The sequence below is a fragment of the Brachyistius frenatus genome, unplaced genomic scaffold (genome assembly GCF_029030835.1).
Source record: "Brachyistius frenatus isolate BFR_SWC_R1_liver_20210118 unplaced genomic scaffold, ASM2903083v1 Contig_378, whole genome shotgun sequence".
NCBI classification, from domain to species: Eukaryota; Metazoa; Chordata; class Actinopteri; family Embiotocidae; genus Brachyistius; species Brachyistius frenatus.
In genome coordinates, this window is record NW_027210977.1 from 73,734 (window position 1) to 90,364 (window position 16,631).

At 46.4% G+C, this 16,631-nt stretch overlaps 4 protein-coding genes across 8 annotated transcripts in view; 2 read left to right on the forward strand and 2 right to left on the reverse strand.

Moving 5' to 3' along the window:
• Positions 1-16,631, forward strand: part of cunh15orf40 (chromosome unknown C15orf40 homolog) — a 108,892-nt gene that overhangs the window by 31,675 nt on the left and 60,586 nt on the right. The gene's annotated exons all lie outside the window — the stretch shown is intronic.
• On the forward strand, positions 74-3,789 carry LOC138636448 (E3 ubiquitin-protein ligase RNF12). Of its 2 annotated transcripts, XM_069724468.1 has the most exons (11): positions 75-163; positions 357-631; positions 846-903; positions 975-1,338; positions 1,431-1,516; positions 1,618-1,689; positions 1,777-1,852; positions 2,106-2,194; positions 2,477-2,592; positions 2,791-2,890; positions 3,075-3,789. In XM_069724468.1, the coding sequence occupies exons 2-11, from the start codon at positions 498-500 to the stop codon at positions 3,144-3,146; spliced, it is 1,167 nt and encodes a 388-aa protein (XP_069580569.1). In that variant the 5' UTR covers positions 75-163; positions 357-497; the 3' UTR covers positions 3,147-3,789. The 2 variants fall into 2 exon arrangements, 1 of the variants encoding a protein (XP_069580569.1); XR_011312271.1 differs by lacking the exon at positions 3,075-3,789 and having other exon boundaries at positions 74-163; positions 2,466-2,592; positions 2,791-2,881.
• Positions 3,221-11,466, reverse strand: LOC138636447 (LYR motif-containing protein 5A-like). 3 transcript variants are annotated; one of them, XM_069724466.1, is made up of 17 exons: positions 11,266-11,466; positions 10,670-10,813; positions 10,295-10,389; positions 10,074-10,190; positions 9,838-9,978; positions 9,257-9,486; positions 8,853-9,054; positions 8,603-8,750; positions 8,274-8,399; positions 8,035-8,085; positions 7,872-7,961; positions 7,618-7,784; positions 7,176-7,356; positions 6,911-7,052; positions 6,580-6,646; positions 5,080-6,290; positions 3,870-4,026 (listed from the first exon to the last, which is right to left on the reverse strand). In XM_069724466.1, the coding sequence occupies exons 2-16, from the start codon at positions 10,803-10,805 to the stop codon at positions 6,186-6,188; spliced, it is 1,998 nt and encodes a 665-aa protein (XP_069580567.1). In that variant the 5' UTR covers positions 10,806-10,813; positions 11,266-11,466; the 3' UTR covers positions 3,870-4,026; positions 5,080-6,185. The 3 variants fall into 3 exon arrangements, with proteins under 3 accessions (XP_069580568.1, XP_069580567.1, XP_069580566.1); XM_069724465.1 differs by having other exon boundaries at positions 8,274-8,402; XM_069724467.1 differs by lacking the exons at positions 6,580-6,646; positions 6,911-7,052; positions 7,176-7,356; ... (10 more) ...; positions 10,670-10,813; positions 11,266-11,466 and adding an exon at positions 3,221-3,557 and having other exon boundaries at positions 3,962-4,026; positions 5,080-5,487.
• On the reverse strand, positions 12,370-16,434 carry sycp3 (synaptonemal complex protein 3). Of its 2 annotated transcripts, none has more exons than XM_069724484.1 (8): positions 16,052-16,434; positions 15,890-15,968; positions 14,906-14,940; positions 14,284-14,401; positions 13,906-14,005; positions 13,450-13,548; positions 12,881-12,985; positions 12,370-12,663 (listed from the first exon to the last, which is right to left on the reverse strand). In XM_069724484.1, the coding sequence occupies exons 1-8, from the start codon at positions 16,176-16,178 to the stop codon at positions 12,610-12,612; spliced, it is 717 nt and encodes a 238-aa protein (XP_069580585.1). In that variant the 5' UTR covers positions 16,179-16,434; the 3' UTR covers positions 12,370-12,609. The 2 variants fall into 2 exon arrangements, with proteins under 2 accessions (XP_069580585.1, XP_069580584.1); XM_069724483.1 differs by having other exon boundaries at positions 15,890-15,971.

The window sequence follows — 16,631 nt, forward strand, 5'->3', positions numbered from 1 at the left end:
CGATAATTAAAACTTAAAAACGTAAGTCCAATGTAAACTCTTCGGTAGTTTTCGGGCTAACACCGGAAATGACCACACATATTTTGAAGTAAGCTTCCTGTTGTGACTACGGCGCTGCTCGTTTCATCCCGTTATCACCGAATAAAAGGAGCGTTACATCCCGGTAAGAGCTGTCTGATGTCACCTTATAGTGTCGTCACAGTTAGTAGAAGACAAGTTTAACGGAGTTTACGGGTTTCTGTCGTCGTGTTTGTCTGTCTGTTAGCAGCTACTTTAGCTGCCGGTGTGCTAACGGAGCTAACAGGTCTGACGAGCCGCTTCAGTTCAGCTGAAGTTAAATGAAACTTTATTTTCAGATTAAACACCGTCAGCTGTTTGCCTTCCTGTGTGGAGCTGGTCCTGGTTCTGGTGGATCCAGGTTCTACTTGTTTAGGGTCTGAATGAGTCCGGACCTGATCCCGCTGTGACTCTGGACCAGGATCTGCAGGAAGGAGGTCATGGAAGGAAGTTCGTCACCCGGTCCCTGTTCCTCCGAACCGGACAGTCCCGGGAGTCTGAACCGGGCCTGTCTCCTGGACCCCGCGGACATCCTCTACCACGACCTGTCCGTCATCGTCCCAGAAACCCCCAGGTACCGTCCTCCGGTCAGATCCAATCAGAAAGCTGCAATCTTAAACAATGATATTCATTTGGTTCTGTTTGACCCGAACTGTCTTGTTGGTTCTGTTTGACCCGAACTGTCTTGTTGGTTCTGTTTGACCCGAACTGTCTTGTTGGTTCTGTTTGACCCGAACTGTCTTGTTGGTTCTGTTTGACCCGAACTGTCTTGTTGGTTCTGTTTGCAGCCCGCTGCTCGGCAAGCGGAGGAGACGGGGCCGCATCCCAGAGGGCGCTGCCAGGCCCGTGAGTCAACGTCCTCGAGTCTCCGTCCTTGTGTCCTCACGGCTGACTGACCGTGTGTCTTCTGTCCTCAGTTGTCTACCAGACCGGACCGACCCGCCGGGACCGAAACAGCTTTTCCACATGAATCCAAGAGGAGGCGTCTGGCGGAGACGAGCGGCGGCTTCCTTCCTGCGTCCTCTCTGAGGACTCTGGGACCTCTGGGCAGCTGGTTTGAGGCTCCGCCTTCAGCCACACCCTCCTCCTCCTCCTTTTCCTCCTCATCCTCATCATCGTCCTCCTCCGACCTCATACCGGTGACCGTCCTGCGGGAGAGATGGACTCAGGGGACGGATTCACCTCCTTCATCAGCAGCAGCGTCCGTCTCCAACTCGCTGTCCTTCCTCACTGCGGAGGAGAGGAGGTGGTTGGACGGAGGACACGGAAACACGTCTTCAGGTAGGAGACCAGGAGGACGCAGACAGACGGACCAGGAGGACGCAGACAGACGGACGGTCGGAGGTTCTGATAGTGTCTCTGTTTGTCTCCAGCGGAGCAGATCGTCATCAGCGACGACGAGGAGGCGTTCCGCTGCTTCCAGATGGACAAGGACGCGGCGCTGGCCCGAAGCCTGCAGGTAGAGACGGACTTCACCCGAAGACCCGAACAGAACACCTGAGATGCTCATCTGTCTGTCTGTCTGTCTGTCTGTCTGTCTGTCTGTCTGTCTGTCCTCAGGCCCAGTTCGACCGAGAGGAGGCGGAGCCACACAGACGACAGCAGCCTCATCTTCTCCCGGGACACGGCAGGGTGAGTGGCACCGAGGACAGGAAGCGTGCGGCTCTGTGCCCGGCTGTGATTGGCCGTACTGATGTCATGTGACCTGTCTCTCTGCAGCTGTATCCCTGCGTGCAGCCCAGCTGGATGTCGCAGGTCCTCGCCGCCGTCTCTCCTCTGGTGGCCTTCGAAGACGGTGCGTCCGCAAACACTCCTAAATTCATACTGAGCATTTTAGACGGCTAACTTCCTGTTTAGCACAATGCTAACAGGAACACTGATCACATAATTCATTCGAGCTCGTTTTTATAAATGTTGGAGACGATAGAAACAGATGATTGTTTACATTAAATGATGTCAGTCAAAGTCGGACAGAAATCTATTGATCTGATGGATCAGCTGATCGGTTCTGATCGATCAGTTCTCTCTGACTGATGCTGTCTTCTCAGATCTGATTGGTCAGCACAGGCACCGTGGGCGGGGCCAGAGGAGGAACGCAGGGCCGGACTTTTCAGACGTGCAGGGAAACGACTACGAGGTGAGGAAGGGGAGGAAGGGGAGGGAGGGGGGAAGGAGGAGGAGGAGGAGGTCCTTTCTTCATCACACTTTACATTTTGCAGTAACTTAAATACCAGAAGCTTTTCAAAATAAAACTGCCTTTATCAGCTGATAAAACCGTTAGAAGGAAGTGAAAAAAATGAAATAAAAATCAGACACTGATTGATTATTGATTACTAGCCGTGTGAACCAATCAGGGCTCAGACTTGAGTCAGGTGACCAGAGGACAAACAGGAAGTGTTTGTGCTGAGTCGTCCTGCAGGCGCTGCTGGAGCTGGAGGAGCGTCAGGGAGCCGTCGTGTCCCGGAAGATGAGTCGCAGGGAGATCCAGAGGTTCCCCGTCAAGTTGTACCACGCTGCCAGCTCCGGGAACACGCAGTGAGTCACACATCTGGACCGCACACACACACACACATCTGGACCGCACACACACACACACACACACATCTGGACCACACACACACACACACACATCTGGACCGCACACACACACACACACACACACACACACACACACACACATCTGGACCGCACACACACACACACACACTCATCCTCTCTGTTCTGCTCCTCCAGGTGTCAGATCTGTTTCTGCGACTACACCGACGGAGAGAAGCTGAGGATGCTGCCCTGTTTCCATGACTACCACGTCCAGTGCATCGACCGCTGGCTGAAGGTAACCGATCAGAGTTATTGATCACAGATCAGTCGGGCTGAAGAGAAGCGACGGACGTTCGTCATGATGAAGTCACTGAACTCGTCGCCTCTTTTCAGTCCAGTAAATTTTCATCAGAGTGAGACCTCCTCTCTCTCTGTGTGTGTGTGTGTGTGTGTGTGTGTGTGTGTTTAATCGACCCCAGGACAACAACACCTGTCCGATCTGCCGAGCTGACCTGTCCGACAGAGATGCCCTCGCCCCCCCAACGCTCTGACCCCGCCCCCTTGATGCTCTGACCCCGCCCACCGCTCGTTTCCTGACGTTACTTCAAGACTCGAGTCGTTTAAATTTTTGCTTTGTTTTTTATACTTTTATTGATCCGAAGAAACCGAAGAAACCTCAAATCTGCTCGTCTCGTTTGGAATAAATAGTCACCGTGTTTTTCTCGTGCAGTTCCTGCGGCTGTCTGTGGGGGGCGTCAGTCCTCGTAGTAGCGTTTCTTCATGGCCCGGTACTTCCTCAGGTAGTACAGCGCCTCCAGCTCTCGGGCCACGAACTCCCCTCGAGTGATGAGTGCTTGGATCTGCTGCGGGTCCTCCACCGAACGGTTCTTGGCAAATGCCGCTCGCAGACGGTCCCTGAAGTAGTCGCCACCTTTGGGGTACTCCCGGCCGAGGTGGAGTAGCTGTGGAGGGGGGCAGGAGGAGGAGGAGTTACCTGCTGACTAAGCTGCTGTCTGATTGGTCGGTTCGACCTGCACTTGTGACAGTTTTAGAAAATCTGTTTTTATACAGTTCAAACCTTTAGTTTTCTTACAGCTCAGAGGGCAGCGTGGAACCCAGGTTATTATCTGTGGTTACAGTTTACAGATGTTCCCTGAACGCATCACAACCTGAATAAATTCTTTTCAAACATGTCTCCTCAAAGTCGGTCTTTAACAGGTGAAACTTTCATTTTAGAATTTATTTTCTGTGTTTAATTATTATTTCCTGTCCGTGTCTCTGAAACATCGGACTGATCATCCTGCTTTTATTGAATTCTTTATGAATGAGTTAAATCATTTCCTGTCAGCTGATCAACAACACTCACGTTCTTGTAGAGTCCAACCACTTCCGCCCTCAGAGGGTTTGTCATCGTCCCAGAGGACCGAAGAGCTGAATGACACAGAACACCAGAACGTTAGAGGACTTTAGAGAACTTTAGAGAACGTTAGAGGACTTTAGAGAACTTTAGAGAACGTTAGAGGACTTTAGAGAACGTTAGAGAACTTTAGAGGACTTTAGAGAACTTTAGAGAACGTTAGAGGACTTTAGAGAACGTTAGAGAACTTTAGAGGACTTTAGAGAACGTTAAAGAACTTTAGAGAACGTTAGAGGACTTTAGAGAACGTTAAAGAACTTTAGAGAACTTTAGAGAACGTTAAAGAACTTTAGAGGACTTTAGAGAACGTTAAAGAACTTTAGAGAACGTTAAAGAACTTTAGAGAACGTTAGAGGACTTTAGAGAATGTTAGAGAACTTTAGAGGACTTTAGAGAACGTTAGAGAACTTTAGAGGACTTTAGAGAACTTTAGAGAACGTTAGAGGACTTTAGAGAACGTTAGAGAACGTTAGAGGACTTTAGAGAACTTTAGAGAACGTTAGAGGACTTTAGAGAACGTTAGAGAACTTTAGAGGACTTTAGAGAACTTTAGAGAACGTTAGAGGACTTTAGAGAACGTTAGAGAACTTTAGAGGACTTTAGAGGACTTTAGAGAACGTTAAAGAACTTTAGAGAACGTTAAAGAACTTTAGAGAACGTTAGAGGACTTTAGAGAACGTTAAAGAACTTTAGAGAACTTTAGAGAACGTTAAAGAACTTTAGAGGACTTTAGAGAACGTTAAAGGACTTTAGAGAACGTTAAAGAACTTTAGAGAACGTTAGAGGACTTTAGAGAACGTTAAAGAACTTTAGAGAACTTTGTGGTCTGTATTTTAACGTTCATTTTGAATAAACAAACTAAAAATAAACTGAAGTTTCGTTAGTTTCCCTGCTGAGTTTGATTCGCGGCTGTTTTGAAGTAAATAAAATGATCGACTATTTTCATGGGTAAATAAATTAAAACGAACCGTAAACAGAGCTAACCGGAAGCTAACTCTGTTCTACCTGACGTACCAACAAGTTTAGGTTTCCGGTCGAAGATCAAGTAAAATTATTAAATCACTAACCGACCAAACGCTTCGGCTGGAGAACACAGCTGCTGTCAACGGTGTTAAACCGTAAATGATCCGGTTACCGACAGCTGTTTACATGGCTGGTGAACCTCTGCGGCTCCTGATCAAAGTGCACCTGGAGAAGTGACGTCAGCACGTCGGCTAAACTTACGTCAGTTCGTGTCTGTCAGTCAAACACTGAACTGTACATTTATGATAACGGACGTTAAAAGTGTTTAAATATTTTGAACTTTTAAAACTGAGCTCTGAGTTCAGCGGCCAGCTGGTAAACAACCAAAGAGTCGCACACACCGAGATGTAAAACCCCCAAAACGGACCAAAACAACTGTTGACGCATGCGCACAACAGCAGAGACGGTAACATTTGTTTTGCTTGAGTTCAAAACGATTAAAACACCAACTTCCTGTTTAAAAAGTAATTCATTATTTTGAGGTACTAAGACATCATTTTTAAGAAATAAATCTGTTGTTTTAGATAAGAAGTCTTTATTTTGGAATATTAAGTCATTATTTTAAGTTACTTATTCATTTATTTTAGATACTGAATTATCATTTTAAGTCCTTATTTTTAGATATTAAATCAATATCTTGAGATACTCAATCAATATTTGGAGATATCAGCTCCATATGTTGAGATATGACGTGAATGTAAAGAGATTGATTGACAGCGCGGGAGGAAACAGGTGTCTTCCAGTAGTCTTGAGTTGACGTCCATGTTTCCAGACGGTCAGTGAAGTGAACATGCGTGACTGTCCAGGTACTTCAGGTGTGGACTGATCGAATGTTTGTTTCTCTCTTCATCTGTTACGGTTCTTTGTTGTTTCTTTTATTGATCTTTACATGACTCTTGGTCACATGATTACAGGCACACAGGAAGTTGAAACTCTTGACAGGAAGTCACATGAAATCTGTCTTAAATAAGTTTCCAGATGTTTCATCTTTGACTCCGAGTGAAACATCGTCAGTTCGTCTAAAACACACAGAAGCAGTCTGGAGGCCCTGCAGGTGTTTCTCAGGTGTTCAGGTTGTCAGGCAGCAGGTGGGAGGAGCCTGCTGCCTGCGAGGCTGGACTCAGGGCGCGACAGTCTCACGCTCCTCGGGTCAGTAGTTGGACTTCAGCCGGCGGTTCTCCTCCCGCAGCTTCTCGATCTCCTCCACCAGAGAGTCGTTCACCGAGTGCTTCTCGATCAGACCGTGGATCTCCACCTGGAACACACGGCAGCACAGTGATGACATCACAACACAGGGAGCGTGGCGTCATCTGACCTTGACGGTAACACGCTTTATTTTGAAGGACCTCTGTGTTTCCTGTCAGTGTTGTTGAGCTCCAACACTAAAAAACAAACAGCTGATTACACCGCTTTACTGATGTCATGGTTTAGCGCCCCCTGCAGGTCACTGAGAGGTCAACAGATGAGCCTTCAGAATAAAAGCAGGAAGGAGAGATGAGCCTTCAGAATAAAAGCAGGAAGGAGAGATGAGGCCGTGTTCGTACCAGCTGGATGTAGAACTGTCGCACCATCTCCACCTGCAGGTTGATGATGTCTTGGTGACAGGAATTCCTGAAGAGAAGAACAACAACAACAAACATCAGGATCTGTGAACTCAGGTCTGACTCCCCCCACAACTGGACTCAAAATACATTTTGAACCAGGAGATGTGAGTTGGAGTGAGACATCTCTGCCGCCTGTCTATCACTTCATCTTTGACCTTTTTATTTTCATCAACTCTTCTGTCTCTCTGACTATTTATCTGTGTGCCGTTTTCAAACAGGAGGGAGCCTGAACGTCACATCTGTCCAGCGGGGTCAAAGGTCAGGGACACACCTGAAGTCCTCCAGCGTCTCGTGGATCATGTTCTGGATGAAGTGGATCTGCAGGGAGGTGAGCGGAGCGGCGGCTCCGTGTCCGACTACGTCTGCAATGTTCTGGGACAGAGACGAGGACACGGCCGCCGACAGAGCTGCACCTGCAGGGACACAGCCGGTGACATCACTTCCTGTTTGTCCAGAGCGCCAAACAACGCTGACCATTATTACAAACACTCTGTTGTCCGACTGTTACTAAAGACAGTGAACTTATTTTGCTCTACCTGCTGTGGTGGTGGGCGGAGCTCCAGGGACAGGTGAGTCGTAGCTCAGCTGAGCTTGAATCCCATTGGCTCTCTGGAGGCTGAGCTCTGGAGTGAAGAAGGGCGGGGCCGGCTGGCTGTGATTGGTCCCCTGGGCGGTGGTGGGCGGGTTCTGACCCTCGGCACCGCTGGTCTTGTCGGACTGTTGGAGGAGTTAAATGGTATGTTCGTAACGCTGTGTGACTGACGGCTCTCACACAAACCCAACAAACACACACACACACACACACACACACACACACACACACACACACACACACACACACACACACTTTGTTTACTTGTGTATTTACAGACAGTTCAGATCGATTCCCTGATTTATGGATCACTTTGTGAGCAGGTCCTTGTGATGAGATTCTTATTTAACGTACTGGTCCTTTAATGATCGCAGGTCAAACATCACCTTTCTGGAGTCACATGGTTCGGCAGCTGCAGCTGTGATTGGCTCCTCCTCTCTGATTGGCAGGGGGGACTGGAAGCAGGACAGCGGGCTGTAGGAGCTGCCTGCTGAGCCCACCAGGGGCGTCCCCAAGGGGGTCCTCCGCTGGGAGTTGGCGCCTGAGTAAGAGTCTGACACACAACCATTCCCGTCTCCATGACAACGACCACGAAAAGTGACACCAATAGAAACCAGTAGAAACCAGCAGCCCCTCTGACCTTCTCGGACCGGGGAGAACATGTCCAGACTGGCACGTCCCATCAGCTGCTGTCCCTCCCCGTCTCTGGACGCCATTTCCAAACTGGTAACTATGGAAACAGCATCAGTTAGTGGAGGACCAGCAACACCGCAGCAAAGACTGACAGGTGACTTCCTGTTTACCTGGTGTCCGTCCAAACGGGGCGTCTGTGGTCGTCCCCTGGGTCCTCGACTCTGGACCAGACAGTGGACAGGTGAGACAGGTGAGACAGTGGACAGGGAGCAGATCAAAACCACTGCCCACATTTTGATCCCTCTCATGTTTGAATTTTCTAAATAAAACTAAATAAAACTAGATTAGATGTCGTCAGCAGTGAATCAGTGAACGCAGCCTTGGCTTTCAGCCAATCAGGACGTCTGACCTTCTCGAGCCGGAGAGAAGATGTCCAGACTGTTTCGTCCAACGCTGGTAAACTTCTCTGCGCCAGGAGGTGGCTCCGCCCCTTGCTGACCTTCAGTCTCCCGGATCATCACCTCTGCGTCGCCCCCTGCTGGACAAACACGGCAATGAGTGAGGATCGTATACAGGACAACCCGACAGTTAAACCTCAGGAAGTCACACGTTAGCTTAGCAACAGGCAGGCTACAAACATCCCAGAATGCACCGCTTTCATATTCACACCTGTTCGGTGTCTATTCCAGCAGATAATGTGAGGTCACATGTTCACAGCGACCAATGACAGGAGCCTACCTGAGCTGCTGAGCTGCCTGTGGAGGGTGGGGGCGTGGCCAGTGCTGGGGGCGGGGCCAGTGCTGGGGGCGGGGTCTGGCTGGCTGCTGGACAGCTTGGTGGAGGACCTCTTGGTGCTGGAGGTCTTGGTGGAGCCGAGTTTGCTGGACTGAGGAGGGAGAAAGGAAGACCTTCACCGACCCTTCTCACAGCTAACTATTGATCCGATAGGCTGTCAATCAGCTGGTGGTCCGGCTCGGCCCACTGGTACCTTGTTCCTGCCGGTGCTGCTCTGGAAGCGCAGGCAGGTCACTGAGGTTTTGTGGGCCACGGTGATCCTGCTGGGGGCGCTAGAGTTCCTCAGGTCGTACTGGTAGATCTTCCCCTGAGTGGACCCGACCACCAGACCGGTGCCGTCCGGAGTGAAGTCCACCGCGGTCAGAGGACTGTCGACCCGGATGGACTTCAGCACGCTGCACACACACACACACACACACACACACACACACACACACGCGCATGCACGCACGCGCACACACACACACACACACACACACACACACACACACACACACACACACACACACACACACACACAATTAATTTTTTTTCTGGACAAACAGGAACATTTAACTAAATTAAACGAAACAGATTTAATTCATCTTGTGATCTCACATCTTGCTAGCCGTGTCGTAGCAGATGATCTTCTTGTCGAGGCCGACGCTGACCACCAGCAGGTCGCTGGTCGGGGAGAAGGCGAGGCCGCAGCCCGGCGCCTTGTGGGCGCCATCGAACGCGTGAAGCTCCTTCTGGGTGTTGGAGTCCCACAGAACCACAGAACCGCTGTCAGACACGCTGCCCAGCAGGGAGCGCTTCACCACCGACAGACGGAGGTCATGGATGGGCTGGACACACAGAACACGGAGGAGGAGTCAGAGGAGGAGCTCCTGACTCTGACAGGTTCATGATGAAGATGGTAGAACAGGTGTGTTGAGGATGAAGATGATGAAGATGGTAGAACAGGTGTGTTGAGGATGAAGATGATGAAGATGGTAGAACAGGTGTGTTGAGGATGAAGATGATGAAGATGGTAGAACAGGTGTGTTGAGGATGAAGATGATGAAGATGGTAGAACAGGTGTGTTGAGGATGAAGATGATGAAGATGGTAGAACAGGTGTGTTGAGGATGAAGATGATGAAGATGGTAGAACAGGTGTGTTGAGGATGAAGATGGTAGAACAGGTGTGAGGTCTCACCTGGCTGCTGCCGTGTCCGAAGGCCTTGCTGGACAGGTTGGTGGTCAGACTGTGGAGGACGAGGTCTCCGCTGGAGGAGCCGGAGGCCACGGAGCTGTCGGTGGAGTTGAAGGAGACGCAGGTCACCTCCTCCCGGTGGTCCTGAGGACAGACGGACACCAGCAGAACGTCAGTGTGGGTCTCAGAGGACGAGGACTGTCCCATCCTCACGGGGTCTCAGAGGTCCGTCCCGTCACCTTCATTGAGCGGTGCAGCCTCTTGGTCTTCAGGTCCCAGATGTGGACGCAGCGGTCCAAACCTCCGCTGACCAGGAACTGAGAGGACGAGCTGAGACACACGCGGGTCTGTTGTCTCTGCAGGTAAACAACCGTCACTCATCATAACACATAGAATAGAACCCAAGCGGGACAGACGGAGACCCGGAGCGGTTCTGACCTGAACAGAACCGCGGACTCACCCCGTCGGCCAGCTCCACCACCGGGACCGGAGACGACTTGAGGCTGGACACCACCAGTTTGTCTCCGCTGCTGCTGGCGCTCACCAGGTACTGGTCTGAGAGGACGTCAAGGCTGTCAACTAATCAACCTACAGTTTCCACGGCAACAGACTCAGGTGGGGGTTCTCAGGTGTCTCATTTATTATTTAATCATCTGACTGTTCAGAGAATTAAAATGTTGTTCTGAGTCTCACCACGTAAAATATTCACGTAAACATTCAATCAGCTGATCACCTGTCTGCTCTCTGATTGGTGCCTAGGTACTAACTGGAAGAACAAAACAGAAAGTGAACCAGAACCTGCGACCCGGAACCAGAACCAGAACCTGCAGGATACTGTTGGAGCTCCAGCAGGCCTGAGCGACGGGGCTGCTGCTGCTGTGCGGATTGAACTGCTCCAGCGGCGCCATGGAAACCGCATCCCAGATCTTCAGGGAGTCTCCGGTGGACACCAGGCGAGTCACCTCCTCCATGGCAACAGCTGGAAAACACCAAAAAAACATGAAATAACCTCTTTATGTCGATTTTTCTATGACGTCAGAGGTCTGCATCAATAAAACACTAAGGATTTCTTCAGATTAAAAAAATCGAACTTTTAAATCGTTTAATAAGTAAAATGTTAGATATTAGTGACTCCAGCAGGTTGGAAAAGATATTCAGGATCTCTACAAGTGAAATTTAACACGTTTTAATACTTTAAAAGACATTTTAAGGAGGTTTACATCCGGATTGTATAAAATATTCCCGTTAACATCTGAATTTAACTTTTTAAACACCGACAACTTCCTCACTTATTATAAATATTCAATGTTCATATTCCCTTACAAGCAGCAGCTGATGTTAACGAAGCTGCTGGTTAGTTTAACCGGTTACACTAACGGTTCGTTAACGCTAACTAGCTAACAAGTCAACTGACAACAACATCAGCCTCACCGGGTTCAAAAGTTACCGAACGACCTCAAAACAACACGAAACTACAACAAACTTCTCCGGAAGTCTTCGGGGCGTTTTAAACGTGTCGTCCGCACCCAGAAATATCGATTAATATCTGAAAGTTGATCCAACAAATGTTTTGTTTTGTGATCCGCCTCGAAGCCATTAAACCGCCACTACGGAGAGCCGGGAGGGACAAACACGTGGAGGCGAGTTACTTTAGGTCCGGTGCTGGATTGGATCAGCGGGAGGGACAAACACGTGGAGGCGAGTTACTTTAGGTCCGGTGCTGGATTGGATCAGCGGGAGGGACACCGTGTTTGGTCGTTAGTTTGTGGGCGGGTTCAACTTTGCACTACTGACCACCTGATTGACAGGAAAATATCCAATCAGAGCAGTGGATACTTTACAACCAATCACAGCAGCGTACAGTTTAGCGCTTCCAAGCGTCTTTTTTGTTTAAATGGCGGCCAGCAAGAAGCTTTCGGGACCACTACCGCCGCCTGGTGGATGGAAGTCTGAGTCCAACTATGTTCATTTATCCATCTAGTGTTTTCTACACATTTCTACCAGATATTTGTAGTATTTTTACCAGATATTTACAGTATTTTTTTATAACATATTTGTAGTATTTTTTGCAGAATTTCTACCAGATATTTGCAGTATTTCCACGAGAGTCCTCCAAGCTGCAGTAAACCTCCCTGAAGTCAGCAGACAGTATCTCTGCTGTGATTCTAGAAATAAATCAGAGTTGAAGTTCACACTGTAAAACAGAGAATAAGCATCCAACTGTTTGTTTACATTTCATAAATTCAAAGTTTTCCCGTTTGAATGGAATCCAGCAGCACAGAAAACCCGCACAAAAAGTATACAAACTACGTTATTGGACTTGTTCTCACGTTTTAGTGTTTGTAGAAGTACTTTTACTTCTTCATGAGGACATTTAAGGGTTAAAAGACTTCACACCAAACTGAGCAGTACAAAGAGAATCTTTTTTATTTTTTCTTCCACAGAGAGTCAAGATGATTTTACAGCTTCTGTTGTCGTTGCCGAGGTAACCTACATTTCATAGAGCGTTTCTAACTGAACTCTGAGTTTGTCTTTTCAAACCGAAGCGTCTAAAAGCTTCTTCTGTGGTGGACATGCAACAGGAAACAGGTTTAACTCGACTTTAATCACAACAGGAAACTGAGATTTCAATGTAACAGCGTAAACAAAGTTAAACACAGTTAACAGGAGGGTACAGGACGTAACCATGACAACCCTGCTGCTTTGAAGCTATAATAACCACAGTAACCTAGAACCCCTCCTGAACGTGGGAACCGTCGCCGTGGTAACAGCAGGCTAGAACAACATGGACTGCAGCGACTTGCGGACTGTGGCCATCTCCTGCTGTTGCTGCGGAAACACAACAACAACGTGACAGGATGTGACATCACAAACATCCCGACGCGTCACTTCGTCCACACACATCACTTCCTGTTTTCACACAGTGAGGCGCGATTTCTAATGAGACAAGTCTTCATTTACCCAGAATTCATAGCAATTCAATTCAAGACTCTGCAAGCGTTTGACTGAGTGACGTCGTCGACCGTGAATCTTCGGACTGACTCACCGTGTCCATGAGGATCTTCTTCTGCAGGGTGGCCATCTCCTTCCTCAGCTCCTGCTGCGCCCCCTGCAGGAACGAGTCGTGGCTCTTCTCCATGTCCTCCATGTTCTGGAGAAAACACAGACGATGTTCAGGTGAGCTGAGAGATCAACCAATCACAGCATCTGGAGGGCAGGACGTCCAGACTGCTGACGGTTTCTCTGCCCGTATGACACAAGAGGAACCCTGAGAGGAACCCTGAGAGGAACTCTGAGAGGAACCCTGAGAGGAACCCTGAGAGGAACTCTGAGAGGAACCCTGAGAGGAACTCTGAGAGGAACTCTGAGAGGAACCCTGAGAGGAACTCTGAGAGGAACTCTGAGAGGAACCCTGAGAGGAACCCTGAGAGGAACTCTGAGAGGAACCCTGAGAGGAACCCTGAGAGGAACTCTGAGAGGAACTCTGAGAGGAACTCTGAGAGGAACCCTGAGAGGAACCCTGAGAGGAACTCTGAGAGGAACCCTGAGAGGAACCCTGAGAGGAACTCTGAGAGGAACTCTGAGCAGAAGCAGATAGTTTTCCGTCAGCCTCACCTTCACAAACTGCTCATACAGCTCTCTGACAGTTTTCAGCTTCTGGTTCTGAACCACTCGGGCCTGTTGCAGGATCTTCTGCTGCTGCCGGAACAGGTTCTGTGTGCAGAGATCAGAACACCAACCGGACTTTCAGCAGGAGGACGACACTCATCACTATAGTGAGGATCTCCTGTCTGTAAAATCTACAGAGGATTCTCTTCTTATGGAAGTATGCTGTGTTTAATGCACCAAGAGGGACAGCTGTAACCTGTCAATCAAACAGACACGCCCCCAAAAACAGGTCTTCTTGAATCTTCTTTTCTAATGAATGAGGGATTATTTTCAGATGGACCTCCAGAAAACTAAGAAGAAGGAGTGACTTTAGCTAACAACACCGAGATAACTGATGGACACATTTTATTCACTTTGGATTAATGACAGAAGTTGAATGGGAGTCTATGGAGGTGAACTGACGTTGAGTCGCTCCTCCTGCTCCTCAGCTCGCTGTGCTTCAGTCTCCCACTGCTGCAGCGCTGTGGACACCTGCTGGGAGTACTGCTGAGTCATCTTTTGCCTGCACACACACACACACACACACACACACACACACACACACACACACACACACACACACACACACACACACACACACACACACACACACACACACACACACACACACCCCTTGTGATAATCTCGTTATTGTTTCGCTCGTGTGCTGCTAAGATGATTTTTGAGACTTTAAAAGGGATAAAATACTCCGACTGGAATGAAAGTGAACATGAAAGGTGTCTGTGCTCATTTCTCAATGACGTCGACGTGTTTTAAAGACGATGGATGGATGAAGGGAACCTCTGGCCGTGGTAGTTGTTCCACAGCTGCTCCAGCTTGTGTTGGCTCCCCTTCATGTAGTTCTTCGTCAGACCCTCCAGACGTTTCTTCTTGGCCTGCATCACCTTGCTGATGTCCGCTGGAGGCGCACAACACACATTCACTCACATTCAGTCCCACGGACACTTCTCTCAGTGTGTCATGACCAAGCAGGAAAAACGAGCTTCTAAATTCTTAAAATAAGAGAGAAGATAACACTTTATTAATCCCACAGTGGGGAGAGTTAGTCGTCACAGCAGCATAGAAAGTTTGGGGGAAAAAAAAAAGTGCACACAAGAAGAACAAAATTACAAATATGTATACAATAAAAATAAGACAGATAAAAAAATATTTTTTTTTAAAAAGAAAGACCAATGAATAAATAAACAATATACACAATAAATAAATAAATACAATTTGGGATGTAAAAAAGTCTCAGCTGCTAGGACACTTTAGGTTGCTGTTGAACAGACATAAAACTACATTTAATCAGTAATATTTAATCATATTTAATCAGTAATATTTAATCATATTTAATCAGTAATATTTAATCATATTTAATCAGTAACTTCTTCACCGAGTTAAATAAAAAACAGCAGCTTACCTCCAAACTTCTCCAACATGGACTGAACCTCATTTCTGCTTCGTGAGAAGAGAAAACATCGAATTTAAACCAAGTCGACAATCAGAATATCAACTGCATGGAAGAGACATTAATACAGCTGTGATCCATTCAACTACTGATATCACTTTTAATTAGTGAAATATTTGCGTTGATGAGGATTTGACTCTTTTCTTTGTCACAAGTAATAATAATAATAACGATGATAATAATAATAACAATAATAATAATGATGATAATCATAATAACGATGATAATAATAATAATAATAACAATGATAATAATGATAATAATAATAATGATGATGATAATGATGATTATAATAATAATAACAATAATAATTATGATAATGATAATAGTAACAATAATGGTGATAATAATAACAATAATAATAATGATAATAATAATAATAACAATAATAATGATAATAATAACAATCATAATAATAATGTTGATAATAATAATAATGCTAATAATAATAACAATCATAATAATAATGATGATAATAATAACAATCATAATAATAATGATGATAATAATAATAACAATCATAATTATGATAATGATAATAGTAACAATAATGATGATAATAATAATAATAATAATGATAATAATAATAATAACAATAATAATGGTAATAATAACAATCATAATAATAATGTTGATAATAATAATAACAATCATAATTATGATAATAACAATAATAATGATAATTATGATAATAACAATAATAATAATAATAATGATAATAATAATAATAATAATGATAACAATAATAATAATGATAATAATAATAACAATAATAATAACAACAATAATAATGATAATAATAATAACAATAATAATAATGATAATAATAATAATAACAATAATAATATCAATAATAATAATAATATCAGTGTTTTGTTGCTCTGTGGGACTAAAACACAGTTTCCACTCCTGTCTATCATTTTAAATCCAGCTGACCCGACAGCCAGCTGCGGTCCTTCCTCTCCAAAGTCAGCTGCAGGTCTTTTCTTCGCCAGCTTGTCTAAAATCGGAGTTTCTTCTTTGGACAGAAACAGTTCAAATCTTAGAAAGTTTAATATCGTGTGTTTTGTTAGCTGAAGCTAAAGCTCGCTAACTCACCGGCTCTGACTTCATCCTCCGAGCCGCTGAGCTCTTTCTTTTCATCCTCACCAGTAAAATCAAACACCTTCTTGTCCGTTTTTTCCTCGACGTGTTTCTTCTTCATCTGTTTTCTGCCCGTTGCCATTTTTTCCAAATCTGTTCAAACAGCTAATCCGGAGGCTAATGGCGGCTAACCCTCAGCTAATGCTAATGTTAGCCGGCGCTGCTAAATGAAGAGTCACGGTTAATGGCGGCTGTTTAAAAGTTAACAAACCGACACGACTCAGATTAAAGTCTGAAATCAAACGGACCTCTTTGTTCAGACTTCTGGGTTCAATTTCTGAGTGGAGAGATTTGAGCGTTACAACACAAAAAGGCTGAAGAAGCTAAACCCGGCTAGCTCGTCCAGTCGCGGCTCAGATTTCCCGCCACTGGCTCCGGAACTTATTTAAAGGGGCAGAACTTATTTAAAGGGCCAGAACTTATTTAAAGGGCCAGAACTTATTTAAAGGGCCAGAACTTATTTAAAGGGCCAGAACTTATTTAAAGGGCCAGTACTTATTTAAAGGGCCAGAACTTATTTAAAGGGCCAGAACTT

What these genes read in the sequence shown, in the direction of transcription:
- sycp3 (XM_069724483.1), bottom strand. Translation starts at nt 16,178, where the DNA reads ATGGCAACGGGCAGAAAACAGATGAAGAAGAAACACGTCGAGGAAAAA. An exon ending in GGAGGATGAAGTCAGAGCCG is followed by an intron (nt 15,972 to 16,051) that starts GTGAGTTAGCGA and finishes TTCTGTCCAAAG; the next exon opens with AAGAAACTCCGATTTTAGAC. An exon ending in GGACCGCAGCTGGCTGTCGG is followed by an intron (nt 14,941 to 15,889) that starts GTCAGCTGGATT and finishes CTCACGAAGCAG; the next exon opens with AAATGAGGTTCAGTCCATGT.
- LOC138636448 (XM_069724468.1), top strand. Translation starts at nt 498, where the DNA reads ATGGAAGGAAGTTCGTCACCCGGTCCCTGTTCCTCCGAACCGGACAGT. An exon ending in ACACGGAAACACGTCTTCAG is followed by an intron (nt 1,339 to 1,430) that starts GTAGGAGACCAG and finishes GTTTGTCTCCAG; the next exon opens with CGGAGCAGATCGTCATCAGC. An exon ending in TTCTCCCGGGACACGGCAGG is followed by an intron (nt 1,690 to 1,776) that starts GTGAGTGGCACC and finishes GTCTCTCTGCAG; the next exon opens with CTGTATCCCTGCGTGCAGCC.
- LOC138636447 (XM_069724465.1), bottom strand. Translation starts at nt 10,805, where the DNA reads ATGGAGGAGGTGACTCGCCTGGTGTCCACCGGAGACTCCCTGAAGATC. An exon ending in CCCGTTTGGACGGACACCAG is followed by an intron (nt 7,962 to 8,034) that starts GTAAACAGGAAG and finishes CTGTTTCCATAG; the next exon opens with TTACCAGTTTGGAAATGGCG. An exon ending in GACAGTTCTACATCCAGCTG is followed by an intron (nt 6,291 to 6,579) that starts GTACGAACACGG and finishes CGTGTGTTCCAG; the next exon opens with GTGGAGATCCACGGTCTGAT.